At 38.1% G+C, this 27,114-nt stretch overlaps 1 protein-coding gene across 5 annotated transcripts in view; it reads right to left on the bottom strand.

The window, feature by feature from the left end:
- SBF2 (SET binding factor 2) overlaps window positions 1–27,114 on the bottom strand; it is a 237,691-nt gene that overhangs the window by 193,583 nt on the left and 16,994 nt on the right. For 4 of the 5 annotated variants that reach the window (XM_048948353.1, XM_048948355.1, XM_048948356.1 and 1 more), the window contains exon 2: window positions 1,693–1,781. In XM_048948353.1, coding sequence (XP_048804310.1) covers window positions 1,693–1,781 — 89 coding nt within the window. The remainder of the gene's footprint in view (window positions 1–1,692; window positions 1,782–27,114) is intronic. The other variant, XM_048948354.1, reaches the window with a different exon arrangement.

The following is a 27,114-nucleotide window of genomic DNA, read 5'->3' as shown; positions in this document are numbered from 1 at the left end:
ATGTTTAAACAGCTAGATTTCATTGGAAGTTTCAAGTCTCAATGATTCTACTTAATGAATCGTTTGAGTAGAGATAAACAGCTTCACTGCTTTAACTGTAACTGTTCTCTTTTATTTCAAAACATCAGTGGAAATGAGCAGTTTGAAATAGGTAAGAAAGATTAATATGACAAAATAAATCTCAGTATGACTCAAATTATTGCCATTGTTTAAAGCAAGAACAAGCCACCTCCTTCAACTCCAAGAGAGTGGAGAGAAAACAAAACACAAACAAATAAGCAAAAAGCAAAACTAAGCCTTCCCATCAAAAGGTTACTTCTCAAGATCCGTAACTGTCCTTACTATGAAAGTCACTCATTTGAACCTGGTTAGTAATCGCTGAGCACACACTACCTGTTACAGCAAACTGCAATAGCTATGTGCAGTGCTGTCATGTTGTAACAGTAGCAGAAATACCTCAGAGAAAGCAGGAGCTTCCATTGTTTCAGCACAGCACTACATTGCTAAATGCAGTATTATGCAAGCCTACCACAAACACTGTAACTATCCATCACGTGTATCGGAAATAATGCTTACACCAGTCATTAATGCATGACATCCCCACAAAACATAAGGATTGTGCTTGACTATGAAGAAATTTAAACCACACTGCTGAAGAAAACGAGCAGCTGGTCCCGTACACCAGCACACAGTGAATAATACAAACCTCTGCCATATGAGAGAGCATACTGGCAAGCAAAAAACACCAAGGTCTCCTTCTCCCCCTTCAACAGGAAAGGACAGCACCTGGCCAAAGGCATATTGTGAATCTGAAAGCCAGCTGGACATCAATTAAAAGGTACCATACCAATAAAATGTTGCTGTGTTTGCTGTATCTGTGTAACAAGTTCAGTGAAGCGTCAGTGTCTTTATTCTCTGCAGCAGATTTTGTAACACTTCCTAAAGGCCATCTCCTTCCTTAGCTCATCCTGTCCCAGAAGTCCCTAAGTTCACAGCAGTAAGTTTCAGCTAACTTCTCAGAAGCCTCATTTGCATAGTAAAAGCACAGTAATCTATTTCTCTGCAGGATTTTTAGGGCCGTATATGTAACGAACCCCTGACCTGAATGAGTAACATACACCTCCTCATTGCATCTCACAGCATCACGCCACGAGAGGGAAAGGGCTACTTACTGCAAAGGATACTTAAAACAGATCATTGTACACTCACCTTGTTCAGCACAGCTGTCACTACTGTTGTCCTTAACAGAGAGCACAATGAATGCTGAAGACTGACTGTTTTAATGAAGCCAGTTAATTGTGATGTCATTATAATTTTTAATTCATTTTTAAAGCGTACAATATAAAAATACACATTTGTTGAACGTGACTTGAGAAGTCACCTGCAGTTTTAAGGATACCTTTATAAATGTAGCCAACAATACATACATGGACACAAATAAACATTTATTTTAAGCACATTGCTTCTAAGCTTGAAGCAGATTCCTTTTGTATTCTAGGAATACAACATATAGTAAGAATAAATTATCTTCTGCTAGCCAAAATTACTATTCTGAAAGCTATTATCTGTCCCCTTTACTCACCTTATTTCTTCACATTCCCTGTTAACTTGATAATATGTTACTGTAGGAAGGCAGTTCCCATCTATATGTAAAAGAAATTCTAGAAACTGCAAAATACAGTGCGAACTTACCAACTCTATTCCCTGTGGGAAAGGAGTATCTTCCCAGTCCTTCTGAGGAAACCTCTGTATTATTTTTCCCAAACCTTCTGCTGGGCCTGCTGGAAGACAAAAACACCATTACTGAAAGACAAAATTCAGTGACCACCGGTGCAACCTGGCAGAATTTCAACTACCATAAATTTGAGAATATATCCAATACTTGGAAACATTTCACCCCAAGAGCAAGAACTGGAATCTTGCACATTACACAGTAAACACAATATTCTCCAGTAATAACCTCAAGTAATAACATGAAATGAAGCTGCAAGCTGCAGCCAGCTTGTATCTGCCACATGTTTCAAAAGAGATGGCTGATTTTTGGTAATCCTAGGCTCTTTCTACAAAGAAAAGTAAATTATAAGTAATGGACAGTCTGTTATTAAAAAAAAAAAAAAACAACACACACACACAAAACAAACATATAGCAAAAAAGTAGTCTTCAAAAGGGTGAAGCTCACAGACTAAGAGCTTATAGGGTTTATCTGGGACATTCTAGTGTCCTAGGAAACCAGCTGTGATTTCCATCAAGACACGTCACCTGAGATTTTCTCACTGAAAGGCACAGAGGAAAAAAAAAAAAAAGGAAAAAAAACCAACAAAAAAACAACAAAAAAACCTGCTTATTTCTGCTAACTTCTCTCAATTGTTTGTTGGGGGTTTTTTTTGCCTCTCTTTTTTTTTTTTTTTAATTAAATACAGTGCAGTAGATATCAGGCCCTTCAAAAGAGACAAATACTCAACTGCTGCATTCTGTAACTTTGAATAATACAGAAACACACATGCAAACAGATCTGCACACTCATCATCTCAGAACTGTTGAAGGCTTTGAAAAGAACCTGAAAACAACCAACACTTTTATTGAACTTGATCTCTGAGATGCACAGTGTCAGCCATTTGAAAGCAATTTTTAGATTAATCAATGGGTTGATTTTCTTCACAGTGGCTCAAACGATGCTGTGCTTTGGATTTCTGATGAAAGCAGTGGTGACAACACACTGATGTTTCCATTCTTGCAGAGCAGTGCCTACAGAGAGCTTCTCTGCTTCTCACACTGCCCTGCCAGCAAGGAGCTGGGAGGTGCCAACCAGAACATCTGACCCAGGCTGACCGGAGCGTTATCCCATTCCATGTGGCATCATGCTCAGCAGTGAAAGCAGGGAGAAAGGGAGAGGAAAGGAAGATGTTCAGAGTGATGGCATTCATCTTCCCAAGAAACTGTTAAGTGTGATGAGCACTGCTTTGCTGGCAGGTGCTGAATATCACCCTGCTGATGGGAAGTGATGAATTAATTCCCTTGTTTCGCCCTCCATGTGTGCCCCAGCTTTTGCCTAACCTAGAGAGCTGCCTCTACCTCAGCCCATGAGTTCTCATGTTTACTGTTCCAATTCTCTCTCCACAGCATGTGCAGTGCTGAGCTGCCTGCCAGGGTTAAACCACAGCACAAGACTGTTCTGAAGGAATGCTGCACACCAGGACCGATGTGAGCTGAGTCACTACCCAATGCTAAGCAGGCTGTCAATAGACTTTGGCTTATGTCTTTCACATTTAAAGAAGCAGCACACAGCAGTGGAGAGAACGTTCATCTTCAGTCTGTACGAGAGGGTCTTTCCTCTTACACCCATCTTGCCTTTTCCACAGAAAAACACCAACTTCTCCATGTTACTTACGTTACAACATCATGTTGTAACTAATTATGTTATGCTACAAACACAACATAGATTAATATTAGTCTGATTGCTGAAGAAAATTGTTTTAAGATAATGAGAAAGGAAGGTGACATGACAACAAACATGGATGAAAGTCTGATTTAAAATAGAAGCAGGTACTTAGGAAAGCAGACTTCAACAAAACACACATGAAGGTTCCTAAATAGCAAAACTGAAGTCTGCAACCTCTTAAAATGCCTTTTAATAGGTAAAGACCACAGCAGTTGAGATGAATCTTGAAAGAATCAACAACATAAAGAAAGATTAAATTTAGAAATAAGATTTTGTGGAAGGATGCCTGAAGGACCATGCATCACAGACCCACTTTAAAGGCAAAACATGAAAGCAAATAGCTCTATAACACAGCATACGAGCACCAGGAGAAAGAAGTTTCCTATCAGAAGTGAATATATAGAGAAAAAAAATAAATAAATAAAATAAGAAGGCCCTGATAATCCTTCCAAATAAATATCCTATGGTAGAGATTTGCAAATTTTACACTGCATGAAATCTATCGGTTTCATGTGGCTACTTAAACAGAGATAAATAGAAAACCATCTCTGTATTGCACAATCATATTATTATAGCTGTTGCAGCACAAATGGCAGAAATAGAAAGACTACAGAATTTCATCAATAGCTACAATTTAATTCAGTATACGCTACTGACAACTTTCCAAAAATTACTAAATTCTCATGCCAAGTGTGAAGTCATTGTAAAATCAGTTTTTGTTCACATTTTCCTATTTTTGTGGGTTTTTTTTTTTGAAATTCTGATCAAATATTTGACAACACATTTAATCAAGAATATAAAATTCTATTTTGTGTGTAGAAATCTATTAAAATATAACGTTTAAAGACATCTATTAGAGAGAATAGAAAAATTAGACATGGAGGGGAAGGGATACAGATGTGCAATTTTGCCCTTCTGCCCTTCCAGTTACCCCTATGCTTTGGTATGCAGTCAAACATAAAATGTGGTCTCCCAGATTTTGTATAAGGGATACAGTTTCTCCAGGTCTCCTTGAATGGAGGCACACTCCAGCAGGTGGGCTTCAAAAGTGCAAACACTGACTTAGCAACAAAGAGCCATTTCTCATTCCACTATACTGTTCACCTCATGGCTAGAAGAGAAAAGGAAATAACCTCTGCCACACTCTCCACTGCTTTCACCGGATAAGCAACAGCCTTCGCCCATTTTATTTAAGTAAAATAATTTAAAAAGATTAATAAGGCTTTCCAACAAAAGAATAAATGCTAGATCAGAACCACATTCCCTCCACTCTACATCCATCTTCTCCAAAGTCTTGTTTCATGGACTTATAATTCTTAAATGCCCTTCTTAAAAAGGACATTCCTTCTCTACCAAAGTGAATGTTCTATTAACTGGAGCTAATTAACCAAATGTGTTGCCCACTAAGCTCACACACATACACATACTGACCATAAATCCCAGCTTGCAGCTCAGCCTGTAGTTAGTGCCTCCTGCTGCTTCACAGATCCCAGAATTTTTCCTATTTCCTTTATTCACTCCCTTTACTGAGACTTTGAGGAAGAACTGGCTGTCATTACTACAGACTCTTTTTAAATTGAAAAAATAAGGTATTTCAATGTTAACAAATTCAGACAGTCACAGCCAGCCAGATGGACCTCTGCATCCCTAATGCAAAAATAGCTAATTGTGGTGACTATGCTGAAAAATAGTGCTTTGAGGCAGAGAATGTGCTCCATCAGAAAGTGTTGCTGCGTTCTCTGCATGTGTTTTAGTTTCCATTGAATTAAATAGGAAGCATTACTTTTGGAGAAACTTACTATTTATAACTGCTTAAACTCAGATCATTAGGCACACCATTCAAACTACTTAGTACAGCATACACATGAATGAGCATGGCACGAACAATCACTGCATATTAATGTGCCCTACGTAAAGCAGTAATTGCTTTTATTGTTAGGTATGCAAAAGATGCCTGGCAGTAACAAGAGCTCAGGAGACATACTCAACAAAACCCCTGCTGCTGCTATTATTAAACACTCACGTTGTTATCTTCATTAAGTTATTTCTGCAAAAGCAAAACCCTCCCTATTTTTTGACTGAAGTATTTTGCAATTATTTTTACTTCAAATCTTGAGGAAATCATTTACACACCACATAAAGTGGTGCCTAAAAATTCAAAAATTTAGGAATTTTGAAAGCTGTGATTTCAGCGGTGATTCAGCGATGAACTGCGATTTCATTTTCAGGAAGGAAGAGGAGTAGAAAAATAAGAAATAAAAGGAAAACCAGCAGTATCTTTATCTCGAGGACTGCATAAGTCATCCTATTATGAACGAAACCTGATCAAACAGGAAATCTGACCTACGCTTTTATGCATAGCATTCTATCACCTGCGCAACAGCTACACAAAGAGAATTTGTCCAAGACCAAAATGGAATTTCAGCCTGTAAAAATTCCAAAATCAGCACTCTAAGCCTTAAGAAACTGAGAAAAATGCAACTTTTCTCCCCAAACTCTTCTAACTGCACTCTTCCTCACTGCCCTCTTCCCATATTCTCTTTCAGTAACACAGACATGCAACACACTAAAATTCTGGCACAACTTGCTGGTTCCTGAACCCTAGTCCCTTAAACTCCCTTCTTATATAAATCTTCCCCATGAAAGGTCACATGCCATCCCATGCTTGCCCTTCAAATTCCAGAAGCAAGCTGTTAATGCAACTTACATTCCAAATTAATGAGAACTCTGATAAACTCTGTCTTTTTACTTACAAGCCCCTGATAAAAATACATTTAAGTTATAAGTACTGTTAATCATACCAGCAAAGCCCTGGGTATAAGCACTTTGGTGATCTGCTAAGGAAAATTACAAAATGCATCATTCTCAGGTCTACACAGAAGAAACACTACGGATCACAAAGAGAGAACTTCAGCAATTTTGCCACACAGAACACTTTAAAAGTATGAGCACACATTCTCGATATGAAGTTCCTAATTCGCTTGGAGTACCGAGAGCTACAGCTTTACAAGTTTGAAGGTACAAACATACTGCTGGTGAATGATACACCGTCACAGGAAATACTGCTTGTCCTTCCCAGAACACTCCTGAGTATTATGGAAATCATTACAATCTGTTGGGAAATTAAATCCTTTTTGTATCAATGCTCTTCAACAGGTTGAAACAGCAGAAGGTAAAATTTTTAATCATATAGAAGAATGAGACCAATAACACCAACTAGGAATTAACAAAGTCAAACACAGATAACTTCTTACAGTGACTGTTATTAACACAAAACCACAATTCCACATTTCCACACTGCTGACCCTTGCTCAGTTTCTCTCAGACATGTATCAGCTGTACGTAAAAGCAGCTGAAAACTACCTCACAATTTCAGCAATTAAAAGGATCGATATACAAACGCTAAGTAAAAATTGTCCAGTTTGCCAACTGTTTGCATAAAGGATTTTGTTTCTGAACAAACACAGAACTTAGTGATTGTTTTAAAACACCACCAACACCTCAGCACAACTGAAGTCAACTTTCAGTTCACAAACAGGTTTCTCACCTCCAATCCCCACATCTGTTACTATGGTTCCTTACAATGCGCTGCCTTCTAACAGATCTGAATTCTTCAGTCTTCACAGAGAATCCATCCAAGAGTCAAACAGCTGCTTTCCCATCTTAACCTCTTCATTTTTTCCTATGCTTTCAGTCTGAGGTGGGGGAATGGGTACAGAACAAAATATACCAGATGACAGAAGAACCAAATTTGTATCACCAGGTACTTCCAAGATTACTTGCATTGTACAATTTATGGTGGCATTTTCTCTAAGAGACCTTCTTAAGAGCACCTGGATCTAAGCTTACTAGAACGAGCCCAGCTCAAGGCCACCAAGATAACGAAAGATCTGAAGCATCTCTCAAAGAACCAGTACTGCTCAGCCTAGAAGGCTCAGGGCAGGGAAAAATGGAACACAGAACGAAGGTGAAGCCAAATGCATCCCAGTAGTGCCCACTGTCAGGACAAGGTACTGGGCACAATTAAAAAAAAAAAAAAAAAGGAAAATCTGAACACAAGAAAACATTTTTTGACTATGAGGATGGTCAAATGCTGGCATCACACCATCATACCCACAGACATACAAGCCTCCATCCTCAGAAAGAATCTTTTCCGCATTTCAACTCTTCATTCATACAGCCTGGAAAGAATGGCTTCATTTCTTCAGTATAGAAAGCAAACCCTAGGAAGTAATTCAGCTCTGATGAAATATCTATCGTCTCTAGAGACTGCTGTTGTGCTTTTTGGGGTGTTTAAGATGATCTTCAGAGTCCTGTCACCCCTGACAATTGAAGGACTTCTATTATTTGGTTTGTAAAATTCCAGTTATCCCCTCTAACAGTTGATTATGTGTAGTCCTATCTATTTTGCTTGTATTTCATTTACTGCTTTGACTCTATCATGCTGTTCCAACCCTAATGCAGTCTTCAACAATTTTAAGCACAAATCAACAGTTCTGTCCCAAAAAGCACCTCACCGCCTTCATTCATTAAAATTGAATACTTTTTTTTAAACCCTACGTTAGCAAGGAAGACAAATCAGTGCAGGTTAGCAAAAATTAAACAGTTATTATATCATGATTTTTGGAAACACACACACTTTCATAGAAGCACAGTCATAGGATGCCTTGGGCTAAAGACCATCCAGTTCTAACCTTCCTGCCATGGGCAGGGACATCTCCTGCTAGACCAAGTTGCCCCCAAACCCATCCAGCCTGTCCTTGAACACCTCCAGGGATGGGGCATTCACAACTTTGCTGGGCAACCTGTTCCAGCGTCTCATGAGTCTCACAGTAAAGAATTTCTAACTTATATCAAATTGAAACGTAACCTCTTTCAGTTTCAAGCCATTACCCTTTGTTCTGTCACTACACTCCCTGATAGAGTCCCCTCTCCAACTGTAGGCTCCCTTTAGGTACTAAGACTTAAGAGCTTTCCCTTCTCCAGGCTGAACAACCCAAGCTCCCTCGGCCTTTCTTCAAAGGAGGAGTGCTTAGCCCTCCAATCATCCTCGTGGTGCTGGTCTTGCTCCAACAGCTCCAAGTCCCTCTTACACTGGAACACCAGAGCTGAATGCAGATGTTCAGGTGATGTCTCACAAAAGCAGGGAAGTAGGGAAAATTACTTCCCTTTTTTGATATGGCCCAAGGTGAAGTTAGCTTTCTGGTCTGCAAGCACACATTGGAAGCTCACATTGAGCTTCTCATTAACCAACACTGCCAAGTCCTTCACCTCAGAGTTGTTCTCAATCCATTATTTGCACAGCCTGTACCTGTGCTTGGGATTGCCCCAACTCAAGTGCAGGACCTGGCACTTGCCTACCTCTCAAGCCTGTCCAAGTCCTTCTGGTAGGCATCCCTTCCCTTCAGCATGTCTTCTTATTACCACAGAATTCCAGACATATTCTACTGATGTATTTTAAAGTGCTGTTAACTGATCCAGCCCTCTCCACTCATGACACAGGCATCAGCCAATTAAAAATCTGCCAGTTACTGTGCCATTTCTAAGTACCACAAATTTTTTATTTTATTTATATATTTTTTTTAAAAAGTCATGCATCTGGTAAGCATTTTGACCCTACAGTGCATGTACAAACATCTACAAACATTATTAAACTCTTGGAAAGTCTCAGTGTGGAAACTGGAGCCAGAACCAAGGTGTACAAGATGCTAAAGAGAGCTTAAAATTATAGGAAGAAAAATATTTCTCTGATAGACTTAGAAAACACGGCACAAAGTCCTGAAAAATCTGCTCATAGCCTTTATAGCAGCACATCACAGGTTATAAGCATCTTAAAGTCTGAAGAAGACTGGACATTAAAATTTATCACAGGAGAATCTAACCGCAGTTTATTCTGGAGAAGAAACATTTCACTGCGGCCTAAGAACATCAAAAGGTTAAACAAATAAATAAATATGTTAGCACTATTCAGAAGACAGACTTCCTACACTGACCACAGATACGATTTTTACTACTCACAAAATTCACGCTCAGTTCACCTTAATGAAGTCAAAGAAATACACCCAACAACACAGGAAAATTGAAAGACAGACATTCTGGAGGCTTGCCATGTAAATTGACAAAAAAAAAGAAAAAAAAGAAAAAAAAAAAGAAGATCTTTAAGTCCTTTTCTTTGTAAACACAAAACTTTTCTTTCAGCTTCTCAGAAAAGAAAGCAGTATTTCAATCCACCCCACGTGTACTGACACTATTAGTCAGAATTACCTGAGACAGTAATTCTTGGATGGTACCAAGACTGGTACAACTGGACATCAAATGTCTCAACAGTTTTCCCCCTTCGATCATTTTCGGTTTTGTGGAGCCATTAATTCATTTTACACAGGAGGAAGAAAAAAAACAAAAAACAAACCACAACAACAAAAAAAGTGGTCTATTGCCCTAGGTGATGCACTGCTCAGTACTGTACCCAGCAAAACGGGCTGGCAGCACACCCAATGATTTGGTCAGCCAGCACTCCGCCAGGTTCTGATCCTTCCAAATAGCTACATATCAAACGTCACCAACTCGTTATTTATTACACCTGAAAAACTGTCAGCCTTGTAAAGTGCTGTCTCATTTTGAATACTGTGTTTAGATAAAAACCTTAACGTCTTGTGGCACGAAACTTTTCAACTGTGAAGTACATAAAAAATTACTTCCTTTTGCTGCTGTGGCAGCTACTGTTTTTATGGGTCTGTGTGGGAACTTTCACAATTATCTGAACTGTCCTTTAAAACTCTAGAACCTCCAGGCTTTGCAGAGACTATGAAAGGTTACTGCTGAAGAACCCTTCAGTATCACCATCCTCTACATTGCACCAGGATTTCCATTCCCCCAAAATCTTGCGTGAAAAAGTTAATGATACATTTACTATAGCTTCCCTCCAACAGTTGAATCTGTATAACCTTCCTCCAAAAAGAAGTCTGCGACATGCTTTAATTCCAGATAACATCCACCTAGCAAAAAATGTAGCATAACACTGTTTTGCGAGCTTTAAAAGAAACTAACAGACATGGGAAAGCAACAGTGGACATTGAGAAACTTCCAAGTTACTCCCTACCCACTGGTTGGCCTAATACTCAAGAAGCTGGAAAAAACCTTGGGGGCTGGAAGGGAGAAAGTTTCCTGCTCACAGACAATTCCCCTTCTTGTTTGCAAACAACTGACTTCTGCCAACTTCTGGATAGGAAAGAGAGAGCAGGCTTAAAAATAAACATTCTATATTGAACAAACATTCTTTTGAATACACCAAGCTGAAAGAGACTTCCCCAGCTATCTTGGAAATCTTTTCTATTTATTTTCTGGGAAGGTATAAAAATTAAGATGACTAAGCTGCCCTCTGTTTTGTACTCAAAATCCATGTTTTGGAGCTTCTCGGAGTGTTCTTAAATAATAAAAAAAAAAGAAAATTTAGCCATTTTCCCAGTTGCAACAAAGAAAATATGTAGATTTAAAAGCAATACTGCCCTATCAAATCTGATTCCCGTTTCCAGTAAGTTCTCTTCCTCTAACAACCCAGCTTTACTTTATGTTTAATTTCAAGTGCTAACCAAACAATTGAAAATTAAGTTCTACTTTAAAATTTCCTACCCATCATTTTACTAGAAACCAACTTCACATTTCCTGCATTATTTCAACATATTAACCAGCATCCATTTCAGAATACAAAATTTGAACGAAGAACACTTCATGCAAAAACTTGCTTGAGTAAACACTTCTCTCCTACTTCTTTTTTATGTTTTTGCTTGCGTGGCGGTTTTTGTTTGGTTGGGTTTTTTTAACCAAACATGGACTGCAATCTTAAAATAAGTGTACTCCTATTTACAGTCAAGGACAGTGAGTAGCTCCAACTGCAATCTGATTCTGTTGGCTATAAAGAAAACTATCCACACTTTAACATCCAGCAAACAAGCTTCTTCTCAAAAAGCCTTTCTACATTTAACCTTAAGGTAAAGGAAGTCTGTTCATTTGCTGACACTCAGTGCTCTGAACCACTTTACAGGATCATAACAGGTAAGGAAGAATATCTTCACAACAGTTCTGTATCAGTATGCATTTATCTGACTCCCAAGTATGAAGACTCATGTTTAAAGGCAACAGTTTAATGATTTTGTTTTGTTTTTAAATGTGTTAAGTACAGACATATTTTAATGTGTTTTTTGTTCTTTATTTGTGGAGGGGGGCTGTTTTGGGTTGTTGGTTTTTTTTTTTTCCCCCCCTCCCTCCTTTTAGAAGAGTATAAACAAAGCTTAACCAGTCGGAAAAATAACATCTATTATTTGACGGAGTTTATGATTTGTTTAGACAGACAAAATAACATCTTCTAGCTCACCACAGATAACAATCCTAAATAAAATTAGGACCCAGAGATCTGAATATGGAAACATAACATTAAGCTATGCTAAAAATACCAGGAATAAGGTTACAAGTTTGGGGTCATTTCTTCGTGTTGGTGATTTGTTTTCTTTTTATTGTTGTTGCTGTTGTTTTCTTTCAGTCAGCATCATCTGTACTTGTGTGAACTTTGAAAAATAAAGATGAAAGCCAAGGGAAAAAAAAGTCTGTGCTATTCTATAGAAGCATGAGAGTCATGTGACTGAAAGAAAAAAGACAGCACTGTTCCAAGTAATTTCAATTGAAATACTGTATACAGTATCATAATTACTCACTTTGAAAAACACGTGTATGATTCTGAAATCAAAATTTTAGTTGGTCTTCTCACATTCTGTAGAATTTACAGAATTTAGGCAATTGCAGACTAAAAGCTCGTGAAGTTAAGAACTTGTTTCTTAACACTGCAATTGCATTTTCATAAACAATTGCAAATGAACAAATAAGAAAGCAAGGGGAAAACAAAGTTAACAAAAAAAAAACAAACACATAAAATAAACCAACAGAAAAACAGAAAAGAAACAAACAAAAAAACCCAACATGACAAAGCAAAATGAAGTGGAAGAAGGAAGAACAAGTCGCACTGTGATGAACAAGCCATTCCCAAAGGGCTTGATCCCAGATGTTACAATCTCAGTTTAATATGATCTAAGTGCAGATAATCTTTTCTGTATGTGTGAAACCCCCTCAACAGGCAGTTTGCTATGCAATAGCATTTTTATTACTCTGTGTGTTTTTTCTAACACAAAATAAACACACAGTTGTGCTGTGGCACTAACTCAACACAGAAATAAAGTTTCCACAAAACTCAGTACCTTCCCTCCTTACAGAACTGCTCTTTCTTCAGCTTTCATTGGCTGTCTTTACCCTTCCTTATCAAACCAGCTGCAGAAAGTGAGTCTTGCACATTCTCTCTTCAGCTGCTAGCTAGGAGCACACTTACAAGTTGAAATGCAAGACCTGAATTACATAAATAACATATAGCTATTACAAAACTCAGTGCATCACTCAAAGTATTTTCATATTGCTTATTCTAAGATCCAAACAAGGAAGATTTTCTTTTACAGAAATTGTCCTGAGCTCAGGAAATGCTTTCCTAAGTAATACTAAATCCAACTATATAGTAGAATAAGACCCGTATAGCTGGACACATAGGAGTATATGCACACATGGCTCATCATCTGTAAAAAAAATTCTATGAAGACTAGGACAAAGACATTTCAGGCCAATAGTAAGACTTCCATCAAAGCACAGATTTGTATTCAATGGTCTGGACAAGTGGTTTTGTTTCAGGGAAAGAGACAGAGCTCAAATTCTGTCAAAAAGAAAAGCGCTTTGAAACAAATTCTCATTAAAATGGAGATTCAAAAGAACATTCCAAAATGAAAGAGGAAAATTTCATGCCTATTACATCTATGAAGTGGAAATAATGCAAAGCAAATGGGTTTCTCAGCACATATATAAAATATTTTCCCTATTGGAAAGGCTCATAAATAACCACTAAGAGGAAGGAGGAAAAAAAAAACCAACCAACAAATACCACTTAGCTCCAAAAATTACAATGGTTTGTTTAACAGCATTTCAGATCTCCTGTCAGAGGGATTTCACACAAATATTAAGGCTACATGAAGAATTTTATCCCTACCGCAATCTATCTTGGAAAGCATGAATTGCCAGCATGAATTATCACCTGAATATGTTGCTGATGAGCAAAAATGTCACAGTACAAGACCAAATGTGCCTTCTCAAGCTCTGACTTGTTTTAAAGGCACCAAGGAGTCGGATATATCTAATTAGCAGGGAATGCAGTGTTGCAAAAGAGTAAGCAAAACGCTTCCAGAGCTGGCTGATAACTTCAGTTCAATGTAGGGCTCACCAACATACAGACCAACGATAAGCAAGCACAGAGTACATTTTTTGAGACAGAGAAAGACTCTGCAGGGAATTCTCATGCCATAAAGAACAAATACAGCAGTTGGACATAGCCCTATTCCCACTGAGTTCACATACTTGAACTTCAAGTTTTGGACTCTTTCAGTGAAATATTTATTTTCATTACAAATCAGAATTACTTTTTTTGCTATAAACTGAGCGCATTCTACCTTTCCTTAGATCTTCATATACCCTTTGAAGTAAATTGACCTGTGAAAAGACCATGAGCATTGTAAGAAAAGAGACATATAGTTACAAGGTTAAATGGCTTATTATAACTGACCCTATGCAAAAAGTAAGAGATAAATGGCTGCAGCAATACATTCCATTAATGACATTAAAACAGTTTGGTAGCCAAATGTTTCACAGTTATCTGTAAAGTATTAAAAGTTAATTGTAAGGGAGGTTTTTTTTTTTTTAACCTCTTAAAGCCAACAAAACGTACCAACCAATGCTTTAATGCCAAGCCATTTGTCATTATTTAAAAATTTAATGCCTGAAAATTTACTCAGACTACCTGAAAATTTATTCATACGTTCAAAAAAGTTCTTCCTTCAGAATTAAGTTATATGCATGTCCTTGAAGATCAGCTTGTTAACGAAGCAGTTCAGCATAGTCTGGTTTCTGACATCTTGACTGGTTTGATGCTAACATCAAATCTACCTGAGCAATAAGGTAAATTCACAATCAGAACAGAAATAGCTTAAGATACTCTTCTAACTCTTCTACCAGGTAGAAAGGTGTTATTTGAGTCACTCATCACCACAGCTCTCTCTATGGCTAACACACTGCACAGCATCCTATACACTACTTCGACTGTCATGTACTGATAGCAGTCAAAAGCTGTATTACCATCCTCTCCATATGCACAATCTTACAGGGTACTCAAGAGTGCTTCAGTAGGAGTCTGGGGAAGACATAGAGAATTGTTTTAAGTGTAGAAAGTAAAGAAAGCAAAAGAAAAGACTAGCATATGTATTGTCTACTACTACAGTTTACTTTAGAATCTTGCAATGGCAGCTTCTTTAATTGATGGATCTGCATCATTAATGCAATATAAGATAGCTGTCCTGTGCCAAGCACTGATGCAGCCCTGAACCTCACTGCTGCATGTACTAAACAACACTCTTGTCTGAACCATTAGATTTAAAGAGAAGCCGTTTAATTCCCAAAGATTTCACCTAATATTTTCTCTTCAATCTAAGAGCTGTACTTAAAAGATATTTTCTTTCTTCTGGATGTTAGACTTTAACTTAAAAAATACTTTCCATCATAATACCTCAGAATGTTTAATAAAGGTTGACACTGCATTTGGTTACTGTGGTTTTGACGATTGTCAAAACAAGGCTATCGTATTTTATATGTGGAGAAAGATTAATTACCCAAAACCACAAGTAAGAGACAAAGTTTAATACAAAACATCAGTACAACTATTTTATGTCTCAGTGAAACATCTCCATTAACGGGTTTAAGTTCTTGAGTCGCCATCAATATGAACTCATACAAATTTGCCATTTGATTTTTATTAAGCAGTGCTATTGCCACACAAAAAAAACAACAACAACAAAAAAAACCCCAGTTCTTACCATAATCTGTTCTCAGCTGTAGTCTAATAATAGACATTATTTAAACTTCAATAAATAACTCTATTCAGTTTTGAGGGATTCTTACATTGTCCACATATAGAATGCTTTCTCAACATAAAAGCAAGAAGAATTCAATGACAATTCAGTGACTAGCCAGTGATTCTCCAAGAACACTCTTTATTTATGGTCTGAAGAAAAAAGCAGCTAAGAATAGTCATATATACTTCTAAATACCACAATATAAATTAAATGACCTAATATGAATTCCAGTTCAGAAAGAGTAGCAATTCATTACTTGAGATGGAAGAAGGCAAACGACAAGAACTGAAACAGGAAACTATGCTCCACCTGCAATGACAGGAAACAACAGAGAAAGAGTATTGCTATGGGACGTTTACTTACCAGGAATCAAAATTTAAGCTACAAGATGCTCACACAGCACAAAACACCCTATGACTTGAAGCTGGAGAACACTAATGAGCAATGCATTTAACCAGACTACCTCATCTTGCAAAAAAAGGTGCACACGCGTATGGGTTAGACTACAAGGTTAAACAAGGCCTTTAATCTCTTCTACCCCTTTCACACAAAATCACAAAAACTAAAAGGAGCCACCTAAGAGAGAGAGAGACAGGTTAAAAGGGGACCACAGGTAACATTAGGGGAAGGTCCTAAAGATTACACAAAGCCCTTGCTGAAGAAAAGAAATAAACGAAACCCCATTAAGAAACGCAGATGGGAAGAAATCAACATGAAATAAGATCCAGGACAGTCAGATGAGCTTTTTATTAAAACTGCTATTTCACCATAATATGGTGTCCCTTCACAAACTGGCTGTAACTGGCTGGCACATCATGCTTCAAAGTAATCCACTTAGCATCCACCTGTAAATGCACTGTTGATGTCCTTCTGCCATTTACAAGGATGATTTTCTTGTTTTGACAAAAAAACAGCCTGAGAGGTACAGCATTTTAAGTTTAATAACATGACCTGTAACAGCTAGTGAGGGAGTGACAACTGAAGTCTCCTTCAGAGACTGACGAAGAATTGCAGGTCCAAATCTTAAAACTGTCTCACCTACATACAAACAAGTGGATTATCAGTGACATACCTTATCTTACCATGAGCTAGAAAGATCTTTAACAATGGAACCAGATAAACGTAAGCATGGCTAGACACCCTGATGTAATGAGGAGTGTATCCAAAGAAGCTCAATTACAAACTCACTTAGTAGCAGAAGAGCTTGCAGTTGCTGTAGGAAGGAAACCAGGACAACATCCCAATTCCAAAATCATCAGCAGATTATCATGTCTGCTGCTCATGGTTTATAAGCATGACATGCCAAATTTGTGTATCAGTTTGAAGTCCTACATGGGTGAACTGATGACAAACGATCTTCCATACACCTATCCCACCTCTTCCGCCAAAAATTTGGCTTACTGAAAGGGAAAGGATCCACATCATGTTACCTGTTAACCCAGTAAGAAGGTAATGTTAATAATATCTAAGCTTTTCCTCATTTAAAAAAGCCCATAGCCCCACTGCATTGAAATAAAACTTCTAACCAAGACCACAGCCCTTGCAAAACAGAACAGCGAAAATGAGCTTTCCAACTCTCATGAAACACATATGATGTCACTGCTTTGGAGGATTCAGAGAAGTACAAGTACCAAACAGTATTATCACAGCAAACATAAGCAATGTTGACCCACTTGCTGAGGGAATGCTTGCCAGGAGAACTCAAGAATCCAGATACTTGAAGTCATCCAAGGTAACATTTGGTGCAATGAGTCACGTAAAGTAAACGGGTCATCTGTCTTAGAGGGATGACTTATTGATTTACTATAGTGGTTAGCTGAGTATGCAATCACAGAACGAAACTTAAAGACTAGAATCTGTTTAATAGGAAGATCTCTCCTCATTAAGTATTCAAGAGTAATCCCGATTTCCATGCCACTTGCAGTGGTACAGTGTTCAGCTTTTGCACACACTCATTTTAACAGATAACTCCACAGACTGATATCATCTAGGTCTCTATAATAACTCCTGAAGAAATGTCCTGGAGACAAGTTGGAGTAAGAAGTAGTGCTGTCTGGTTTCAGTGGGCAGGAAGTCAAAGAAGAACAGCCTGTTCACTTCAGGAAAGCAGTGTGAAATAATCTGACAGCTCAACTGCACTGAGGCAAAGGAACAAATGCCTTCGCTGAAATCAGCCTTGTGCTTAAGATACCTGCTTTTGAACCTCCAACTTCCATAAGAAGTGTCAATCCTTAAGAAGAATTAAAGCAAGAGTTCACTTCCTAAAAACCCCTCAGGCAGCAATTACCCCAAATTCACCATTTACTCTGAGAGCAGAGAAACTACAAAGTTTGGAGGCTATCAGGGACAGAGAGTACTGGGTCTGACTGGGATAAAGTTAATTTCCTTCACAGCAGCTCACATGATGCTATATATGAGACTTGTGACTAAACCAGTGTTGATACACACCAATGTTTCAGTTGCAGTGTCAAGGTCTTCTCTGTTTTCCCTCCAACCCCCAAAGTGAGCAGGGCTATGGATGGACAAGGAGTTAGGAAGCGACACAGCTTGGACAGCTGACCCAAGTGACCAAAGGAATGTTCCACTACTAAACAATCATGCTCAGCAATAAAACTAGGGATGTTTTTACAAAGCAGACATTGGTCAGAGCCATGCTGGGTTTTGGTTTGCTGGTGAAAGGTGGTGATTGATTACTTTTGCATCACTTATTTTTTTCTTCATTAAGTGTCTATCTTGAGCCACAGTTTTTTCTCAGTTTTGGCTTTCAATTTCCCTCCTCCACCCACTGTGAAGGAGTGAGCAAGGAATGAGATAGGGGTTCAGCTGCTAGCTACGGTGAACTCACCACATAGAGAATACAAGAAAGTTAGTCAGATTTTCTTACAAAGTACTGGTATCCAAACTGCAGACAGATGATAGTACATGACCACAAAGTGTGGTTCCATTCCCACACCAAAGGGCACCCTCAACTTACTTCAGCAAGTCTCACCCATGCAGTACATCTTCCTCACATTCTGGAAAGGTTTCAAGGTACTATTTCCATGAAAGTGAGGAATTTTCATTGGAAAAGCAACAATGAATCTGCATAAAATGAAATAAATCTACATTATTTTTCTGTGATAGAATACTGAAACCAACCCACGTTGGCTGAACACCTAAATTGTAGCCAGAGATAAGGAACACAGCTCTCGTAGAAGCAAATCTAGAACCCACAGATATGCAGGATGACTGCTAATGTCTTCGTTCTGACATCTTAACTTCATTTCCCTAGTGCGAGAGGCCATATGTAACAAGGCCTGAATTCTCAAAGACAGCACTTCAAGCATACCTTAACTTTTTCTTCCTGGATTTCACTGAATTACCTGGTACTGAACAGGTTGTTAAATTTCCAATGTACACAGAAAGGTAACATTCTTCAAAAGAGCCTTTTAGGTCCCTTTGATGAGCTTGCTGACAAATCATGCCTGGAACTAAAGGCTGTGCTAAATGGTCTGACTTCAGGCGACATCAGTTTGTGACAACTACAGGCTACAGCATCTTCTCAATAAGACTATTTCACAATTTTTTTATTTGATTTTGAGTTTGTTTTTTTGGGTTGGGTTTGTTTTTTTTTTTTTGGATGAAGAATGATTGCTAGAGCATCTTAACATTTTCATCTCTGCGGTAACAGGAATACAACATGTGTGGAGTACAAGATGGAAACAGTTCTCAAGTTGCAAAAGAAGTCAGGAAGCCAGAATATCTTGGATAAAGAACAAATGCAGAATGACTTTTTCTGCCACTTCGAAAAGAAAACAGTTCACAGCTATGGAACACTCCGTCTCACCAGGGATGTGTCAGATGCATTCCAGTTAATGTGTCCATGTGTTTTCTCATTCTCCATGCATGGAACATGAATGTTTCTTCTACAGAGACAGTGAGAGGAAAAATATCCCCAACTCTCAACTGTTTAGCCATAATGGTGTGTTCATAGTTATGTGGGCTATATTCAGATACAAAGCTACAGATTCTGTAATATTTCGAATGAAAAATGCATTATAGAGATTTGTTAATAGGCCCAGGAAGCCTTCCTTCTGTTTACAATGCAACTCTGAAGAAAATCATATCAATTGTATTCCCAAAGGGGTATTTTAACTCTCTGGAACAAAGGACAAAAAATAAAATAGTACAAGCAGAGACAATTGTTCTGTACTGATGTCCTCTGTTCCGGTATGTTCTTATTTCTGAACCATGTAAGAACTTCAATCATGGAACAGAACCAGATGTATCAGAGGAAGTTTTTTAATCTTGGCACATTCAGGCAAAATCTGCTTTAAATGACAACACGACTAAACCTTAAATATTTAATTTGGGAGAGCTGCCTACCTACCAGTGACACACTGCAGTCACTCAGAAAACACTTCAAGAAACAGCCTAGGAAAGATGCCAAAGCCAACACTCCACTCCTATCTCCCAAAAGGAATGAAATGAATATTGCATCTGCAGTTCCAAAGGAAAAAGAAAAAAAATTCACTGGACAGGAGTCCATCTTTGGAAAGACTAATTTAAGATTCTTCCAGAAGTACCACCTCTATATGAAGGACATCAGTTTAAGCTAGAACCATCTTCACATTAAGCTCTACACTGTCAGTTCAAACATGCTGGGAAAAAATAAAAACAAACCAGCAGGAGAGTCAAATGATTAACGATTAGGAAAACCAAGGGTTTGCTTCACTTGTGCATATAATCCATTTGTACGTATTTCAGAACAGTTGTGCAACAGAAGATCTATTAAAACTGTACTACCTATATATAAACAAACAAAAAGATTTACATACAGAGCTAACACTTTTACAAAAAGCTCACTTTTATAAAGCTACCACATTCCCATACCAAACACTGGCCAGGACTCTATCTGACCTATAAGTCTTTGATGAGTGCCTAAATGTGCAAGGCAACAGTCACTGGAATTAATTGGATTCTGAATACAACATAATCACAAGGCTCAACAGAAATGTTAAGAAAGTATTCATAACCATTATGCAGCATCACGTTAGGATTTATCCATCTGCTTTTATTCAGATGAATATCATCAACCAACTCTCCACTGTGAGCCTTAATTAGAGATGGGACTTTAATTTTAAAGTGCAAAATTCAAAATGGGAGTGAATGGTAACTGCACTGTTTCCCAGATTCCAAACCTAGAAGCTGTCACTGAAGAAGCCTGGTGTCTAAAGGCTCCAAATGTAAGTACTATGCTCTTATCCAGCCCTATTACTGCATACTGAAAGCTGCTGAAGTGCAAAAGCCCCACAAACTGTGAAATCCTACGGGACTTGTGTGTAATACAGTCTGAGTGTCAAATTGCCAAATTACTTCCACCTGTTCTTCCAGATAGTAACAGCTACAAAGAGGAAAGAATTTTGCTGCATGCTGGAAGTGACACATCAAAAAGATACCCCAAACTATTCCAAGATATCCTTCCTTATGCATGTTGTCACCGTTATTCAGTACAGATTTTTTTAAACTCCAGGGGCTATCTGAAACCTACCAAGTGTTCCCTAACAAATAGTACAGCCTCACAGCTGACATTAAACAGGATGTTAACCAGCTTTACTTTTAAGAGATTGTAACCATGTTTTGGGATGATTAGGCCATGCATAAAATGTTTGTCAATCAGAGTGCGCCAGGAGAGCAATTAATTGCTTAATGCCTATCACAGAACACCCAGCCTTTCCAAACCCTGGCACTGAGTTCCTCACCACCTGCAGCATAGAGGAAAAAGAACTTGCCTCAGCTCTGTGGAAGAACAGACTCTTGTGATCCAATTTAAGTCTGTTCAAACACTTCTCTGGAATAGCTGATAATATCATAAATGCACCTACAGTGTTCCCCAGATGAGAGATAATCCTGAAAATAAACATATTTAAGTTGTTGTCACACTGATTTCCACCAGAGACACATGCTTACTGAATTAGCTGCAGCACCTGAGGACCAAAATAACACTGGATGCATTCTGTAACAGCTAGCTACAGCAAATGCCTAAACATGACAGAATACACACGTGCCATTTCAGATTCAGTAAGGTCTCACTATGCAGCTCAATTCTGGTAATACTAAGTATATTTTTATTAAAGAAATTTATGCCAGTTAAGCTTAATTTGTCAAAATGACAAACGATACTTTCTGAAATAAACATTACATTTCCCACAGAGGTCAGCACTTCAAGAACTCTTCGTACTGTACACTGTCATCCAAATCCTAGCTGTTTTCATTGCATATTTATAGTCTCAATAAAATGCATTTTCAAGCACCCTCTCTAAACTCTGTTGGCACTTGTTAACCTAAATAAATACTTCTACAACATTTAATGGGATACAAGCAAAACCCCACAACTTTTTTTCCAACTGTTTTTCCAGGACACGCCTCTAAATCCCTGCCTTAGTGCCCTCACAGGCTATCCATCCTCACACCAACTCCTAGAGAAAAAAATGCCCAAGTTGTTTCCAGATCTTCACATACATCTTTACACAGTCTTCACTTTTCAAACCTTTCAACTACTTTTCCCTTGCCTTAACTGTACATGCAAACATTTTGTTAAATGGCAGAATACACCTTTAAAGAGGGAGAGGAACAGAGAGGGAGAGAAACAGAGAGGGAGAGAAACAGAGAGAGCAAAATGTGATTCTACCCTGCATCTGATCAAATGTTAGATTAGATTACCTGGATTACACATGAAATATTAACTTCCATTTATTTTTCTTGTACCAATACAAGTGAAGGTGTATTTTCTACAGCCACTGACTAAAGAATATGAATAAGTATTCCAGAAGTTCCTGAACACTGGCCCACCACTTCCAATGCAAGAAATCATGCTACCATCACAACTAGCAAATATCATATATTTTATATTCACCTTCAGGCTAATGTATGCAGTATGTTTGAAGTCTTTCTCGCCAGCCCATAACTGGCTCTGATTCCCTTCAGGAGGTAGGGAAACCCAAGCGAGGTGACAAATATGTTTCACAGAAGAGCTTCAAGGTACACACAGTCCTTCACCCTATAGCCTTCTGCAGCCTAGGGAGACAGTTTTGTCCTCACTCCTTTCTGAAAGTCACTCACTTTTCCAGAAGACACACAGGAAAGGGCAGAAGAGGCTGCTGAAAGCCATGACACCACCTAGCAAGAGTAAACCCAAATATTGCACCTATTAAGAAACAGCTGTATACCTCAATGTCTAGGTTAGGAAAAACAAAAGGAAGGGTAAGAACATGAAAAGAATGATTTCATGTAGCTCACATGAAAGCTTCAGGGAAAAAGAAATGCCTACACAGAAGGAAACTCAAGATAGTGTAAAAACACACATCAAACAAAAACTTCCAGTCACTAATTATAGTGACACATATACCTGGCTTTTCTTTTCTGTTCACCAATAAATTCTCTAGCATGCGAAACAGAGTAACAGAGAAAGTTAGGCTTTCTCATATGTTCCCTCTTCTAATAAAGAAAAAAAAAAAAAAAAAAAAAGCAATCAAACATCTAGAACAACTCCAAACAAATAAGAAAGCCAATACCTTTTGCAGTTAACACTGAACATTTTATTAGCACTAATTCCCCACTACTCCACAAAGAACTTTCCCCAAGCAACTACCCAAAGCCCTGTGAACAATACAGAACGAACAAAATAAATGAAAATCTCAACCCACCGCAAATTTCCTGGTTGCAAACTTTTGTGAAGTAACTTTGACTGTATTTTCCTCTACCTAGAATCAAATATATTCAGATGCTATGCTATTTGGACATTCATCTAACAGCAAATTTACTTGGGGGTGGGATTATCAACTGAATCACAGAATCATAGAATGACTTGGGTTGGAAGGAATCTCAAGGATCACCAAATTCAAACTCTCCTGCCACAGGCAGGGTTGGTGTTGGATCAACATATTCCAAATACAAAATCTGTTTTCTCAGAGAGATGAAGTGTCATCATTGCTGTTATGGAAGAGGCATACTGCTTCAAGAGAATATCACAGTGTGAAGAACTGAAGCTAGCTATGGAAGATAACCTAGAATATTCTGGAAAACAAAAGGTGCCCGTAATTAAAGCCCAATTCAAGTGAAATCTGCTTGTATGACACAAAGAAACATATGATTTGAAGGTAACCACAATTTAACTTCTAAACTTACAGAATACACCTCCACAGCATAGATGACTCGCAGGCACTAACAGTTCATCTTTTCTTAAACATGACCTAAGATCTAATATCTACATTCTCAGCTAATTTTACACTAAGAAATTTTACTTTTAATGCCACGAAATTACCCACGTAGATGTTAAGCACTGTAAGCAAAACGCTTTTACATGCTATCTTACTTTTATGAAACAGCATGAGCTGTTAGGTGGTGCACTTTATGCCTAGAGCAGATTCTTATCCACAAAAATGGATTGGCAAATCGTCACTCCAAAGGAACGACAAAGTAAATGCAACAACTATCTACGGCAGCAAGACTGAATTCAAGCTGCCCATTTAGAGAGTGAGATAAAATGGGGCAGGGAAGGGAGAAAGAAGGAGTAGAGTAGAAGAACAGGATCAGTAGCTCAATGAAACCAAATCGAACGTATGAAGGAATGTGGCATTTATGATGCAAATTTGATATAATGCACTCCTCAACTAGTTTCTTTCAAATCTGCTTTGTGATTCATTGTTAAACAAATAATTGAAATGATTCATTAACAAAAGAATGAATGATCTAATATGGCTTTAAGTTAGACTGAGCACAACCTAGGGGAAGGCTGCCACAGGTTAAACAGCATTTTACCTTAAGAAGTGAAACATTATTTCATTTTAGTTTGGGGAAGAAAAAAAAAAAAAACAAAAAACAAAAAAAAACCCAAGGGAATGGATTTTAGTCTGAGTAATTGTAAATTATAAGTAAAATTGGAATAGATCCTCACCTATACCACACCACTGTTAGTTTCAGAGCTGATGAGATTATCCAATATTAGTTTAAATATGGCATATTTATCTTCCATACTGATTTGAGCAACTCTGGGGATTTTGATCCACTAATTCATAGATTTCCCTACTGGATCATTTCCAGTTACTGAGAGAGATAAAGTACTGCACTGCAACTGCAACACATCAACTTTAGCAGCTCATCTCATTGGGAAAAAGCACCACAGTACTTAATGCCATACAGTCTTTTGTAAAACAAGAAAGAAAACAAAATCATCACAGTTGGGCATTCAAATAAATATGCTACATATTTTAAATTATTGCGTACCAGAACTGAGTTTCATTGGTTTTACTGAGAGGAAAAAAAAAAAGGCTTCAAATGTGACTGAGGTTGGAAGAGAGGAACAGAGAAATAGCAATAAATATCTTCATACATAGCAACATGCTTCATGACAAAAGCTTAAGCTTTTAAGTGACCCAGACACATAATAAAGAATATTTTGAGGCTATTTATCCTATATGGCTTGAATTATAACATTGTTTTATTTCCAGATGAATGGTAGACATGTTCTCTCCCTTAGTAGTAACAGCTTCCAGTCATTTCATTATATTCTGGAGGACAACTAATGCCGTAGCTCAGCGTGCCAAAGACAAAACACACTTAAAAGTTTGGCTTCAAATGGACAGATTAATAATCACGAGCAAAGGCAAAGCTACATGCTAACATGCTGAAAGTAATACTCAATTGGTGACCATCTTTGCTTCCCTTCCTACACAAGACCGAAAGGAGAGTACAAAACAGCATTTCACCTCAGTCCTGAAGTGAAAAAGTCTTTTGCATTAGTGAACATTCATAGCAGAATGACTTCAGCCTCAAATGTACTACAAACAAAGGTATCTCATGAGAAGATAACATTAAAAGCCGTATTTGGAGGTGGGCAAAGAGGCATTTGGGGTGCTGGTAGTGGTGGGCTGTTTTTTTAATTTATTGGTTTGGGGTTTTTTGGGAGGGGGGGGAGGGGTTGGGGTTGGAAGTGTACATTTTAATCCAGAAACAGTAGAAACATACCAGCTTTAAAACCTGAAGCTGCTAGCAAAACATTCTGTGGTCTGAAACAACCAGAACTATACCACTTATGTTAACTACAGTTGCTACTTTGTTCTTCAGAGAAGTTTAAATATTTTAAGACTGGAAGTAAATACTTACTCGGCATATAAAAGCATTTACTTTAAAAATTACCTTTCACATTCTTTAGTGCTTAGACAATGGACTGAGGCTATGTGACTGCTTTCTAGCAGGGGAAAAGATGAGTAAGAATTCTGTGTCTAATAAATGAAGAATCTGCCGTGAAACAAACGTGTCTGATAGCACCGTCATTTTTTACGATTCCTGAGGTGCAAACTGCAAGTTAATACAGAATACCCCCTGTTGAGCAACCGGCAACATAGTTTTACTTGTTTCTTTGCTACCTGCGAAATGTAACTTTAATCCTATTATGGGCAAATTGATGCAAATTGCACTTATTCTCCACCTTCAAATAATGTGGTTTACTGGGAAGTCTTTGACATTAAGTATGCTTGGCAGGTGCCCCAGAACAGCAGCACAGAACCAGAGGGCAAGTGGAAGTTGGTTACAAGCCACCCCTCCACTTCTCTTACCCTTTGCCTGGTAGGAATGAGACCAATCCTCAGTAATATGCACAAAAAGCCCGAGGGCTGCTCCTAGACATGCCCTTCAAGAGGCTGTTACACAGGCTGAAGATTGCCAAGACACCACGGCAGCTCTGCACAGCACAGAAGTTTCTTCCAGTGGGGATTAATCAGCTATAAAAACAACACTGTGCATAAACACACTTCTAGCCGTCTGCAGACCTGATAAACCAAGTGCTGAACTCTGCTACCATTACGCTATAACCAAAGACAACAACATGAATACCCTGCCCAAAACCTTTCCTCCCCAAGACAACAAATACCAAATCCGTATCACATTTCTTTCTGACCTAACATAAAAGCAACACTGAAGCTCTCCGCATTAGACACGCAGAATCCTATTTAACTGTTTTATCTATTGAGGAAACTACTTTAACACACAAGGAAAAAGCCCTAAACTTTCAAAGTTCAGTTTTCACCTCCACTATGTGCCTACTGAAGTGTAAAAAAATCTCTCCACAACAAAGATGAATTACATCAAACTGCATCTCTTCCACTGGAACATCTGGTACAGAGACCAAAAAACACAGAACAACAAAAACATACAGCATATATTTGTAAAACACATCTTGCATGTATCTTAGAAATAAGAAAAACTATCCTAAGCTTAATAGATAGAAGGCAGGAAATATTCTATATGGAAAACAATTTCCACTCACTCTTCTATAAATGACATTTCAACATTTTAAGTCTAGTCCAAAGGAGCAAATGATCAGCAAGTGCTCTAATTTGACATATGCCACAAGCAAAACCCCAAATGTCTACTTTGCAAATAATCTACTTGCCAAAATAAGAAGTTTCATCACTTATTGCAAAAATACACTGAAATCTACTTACCTGGTTCCGTATTAATATGCAACATAATTGAAATACTTCACAGCAGAAGTGAGAGCTGCTCTCTGGAGCGAGGGGCCACAAGCTTCTTTCCTAATCCAACCTGCATCTGGTATCACTCAGAACATTGACAATGGAAGAAGAGCATGGCAGAAAGGCAGTGTCCAAGCCAAACAGCCTTATCCTTTTTAACTTCTGTTTTTATGT

This window comes from Lagopus muta, chromosome 6, assembly GCF_023343835.1.
Source record: "Lagopus muta isolate bLagMut1 chromosome 6, bLagMut1 primary, whole genome shotgun sequence".
Taxonomy (NCBI): Eukaryota; Metazoa; Chordata; class Aves; order Galliformes; family Phasianidae; genus Lagopus; species Lagopus muta.
Note: the sequence above shows the minus strand (reverse complement) of the source record. Positions and strands in the feature narration are given on the sequence as shown.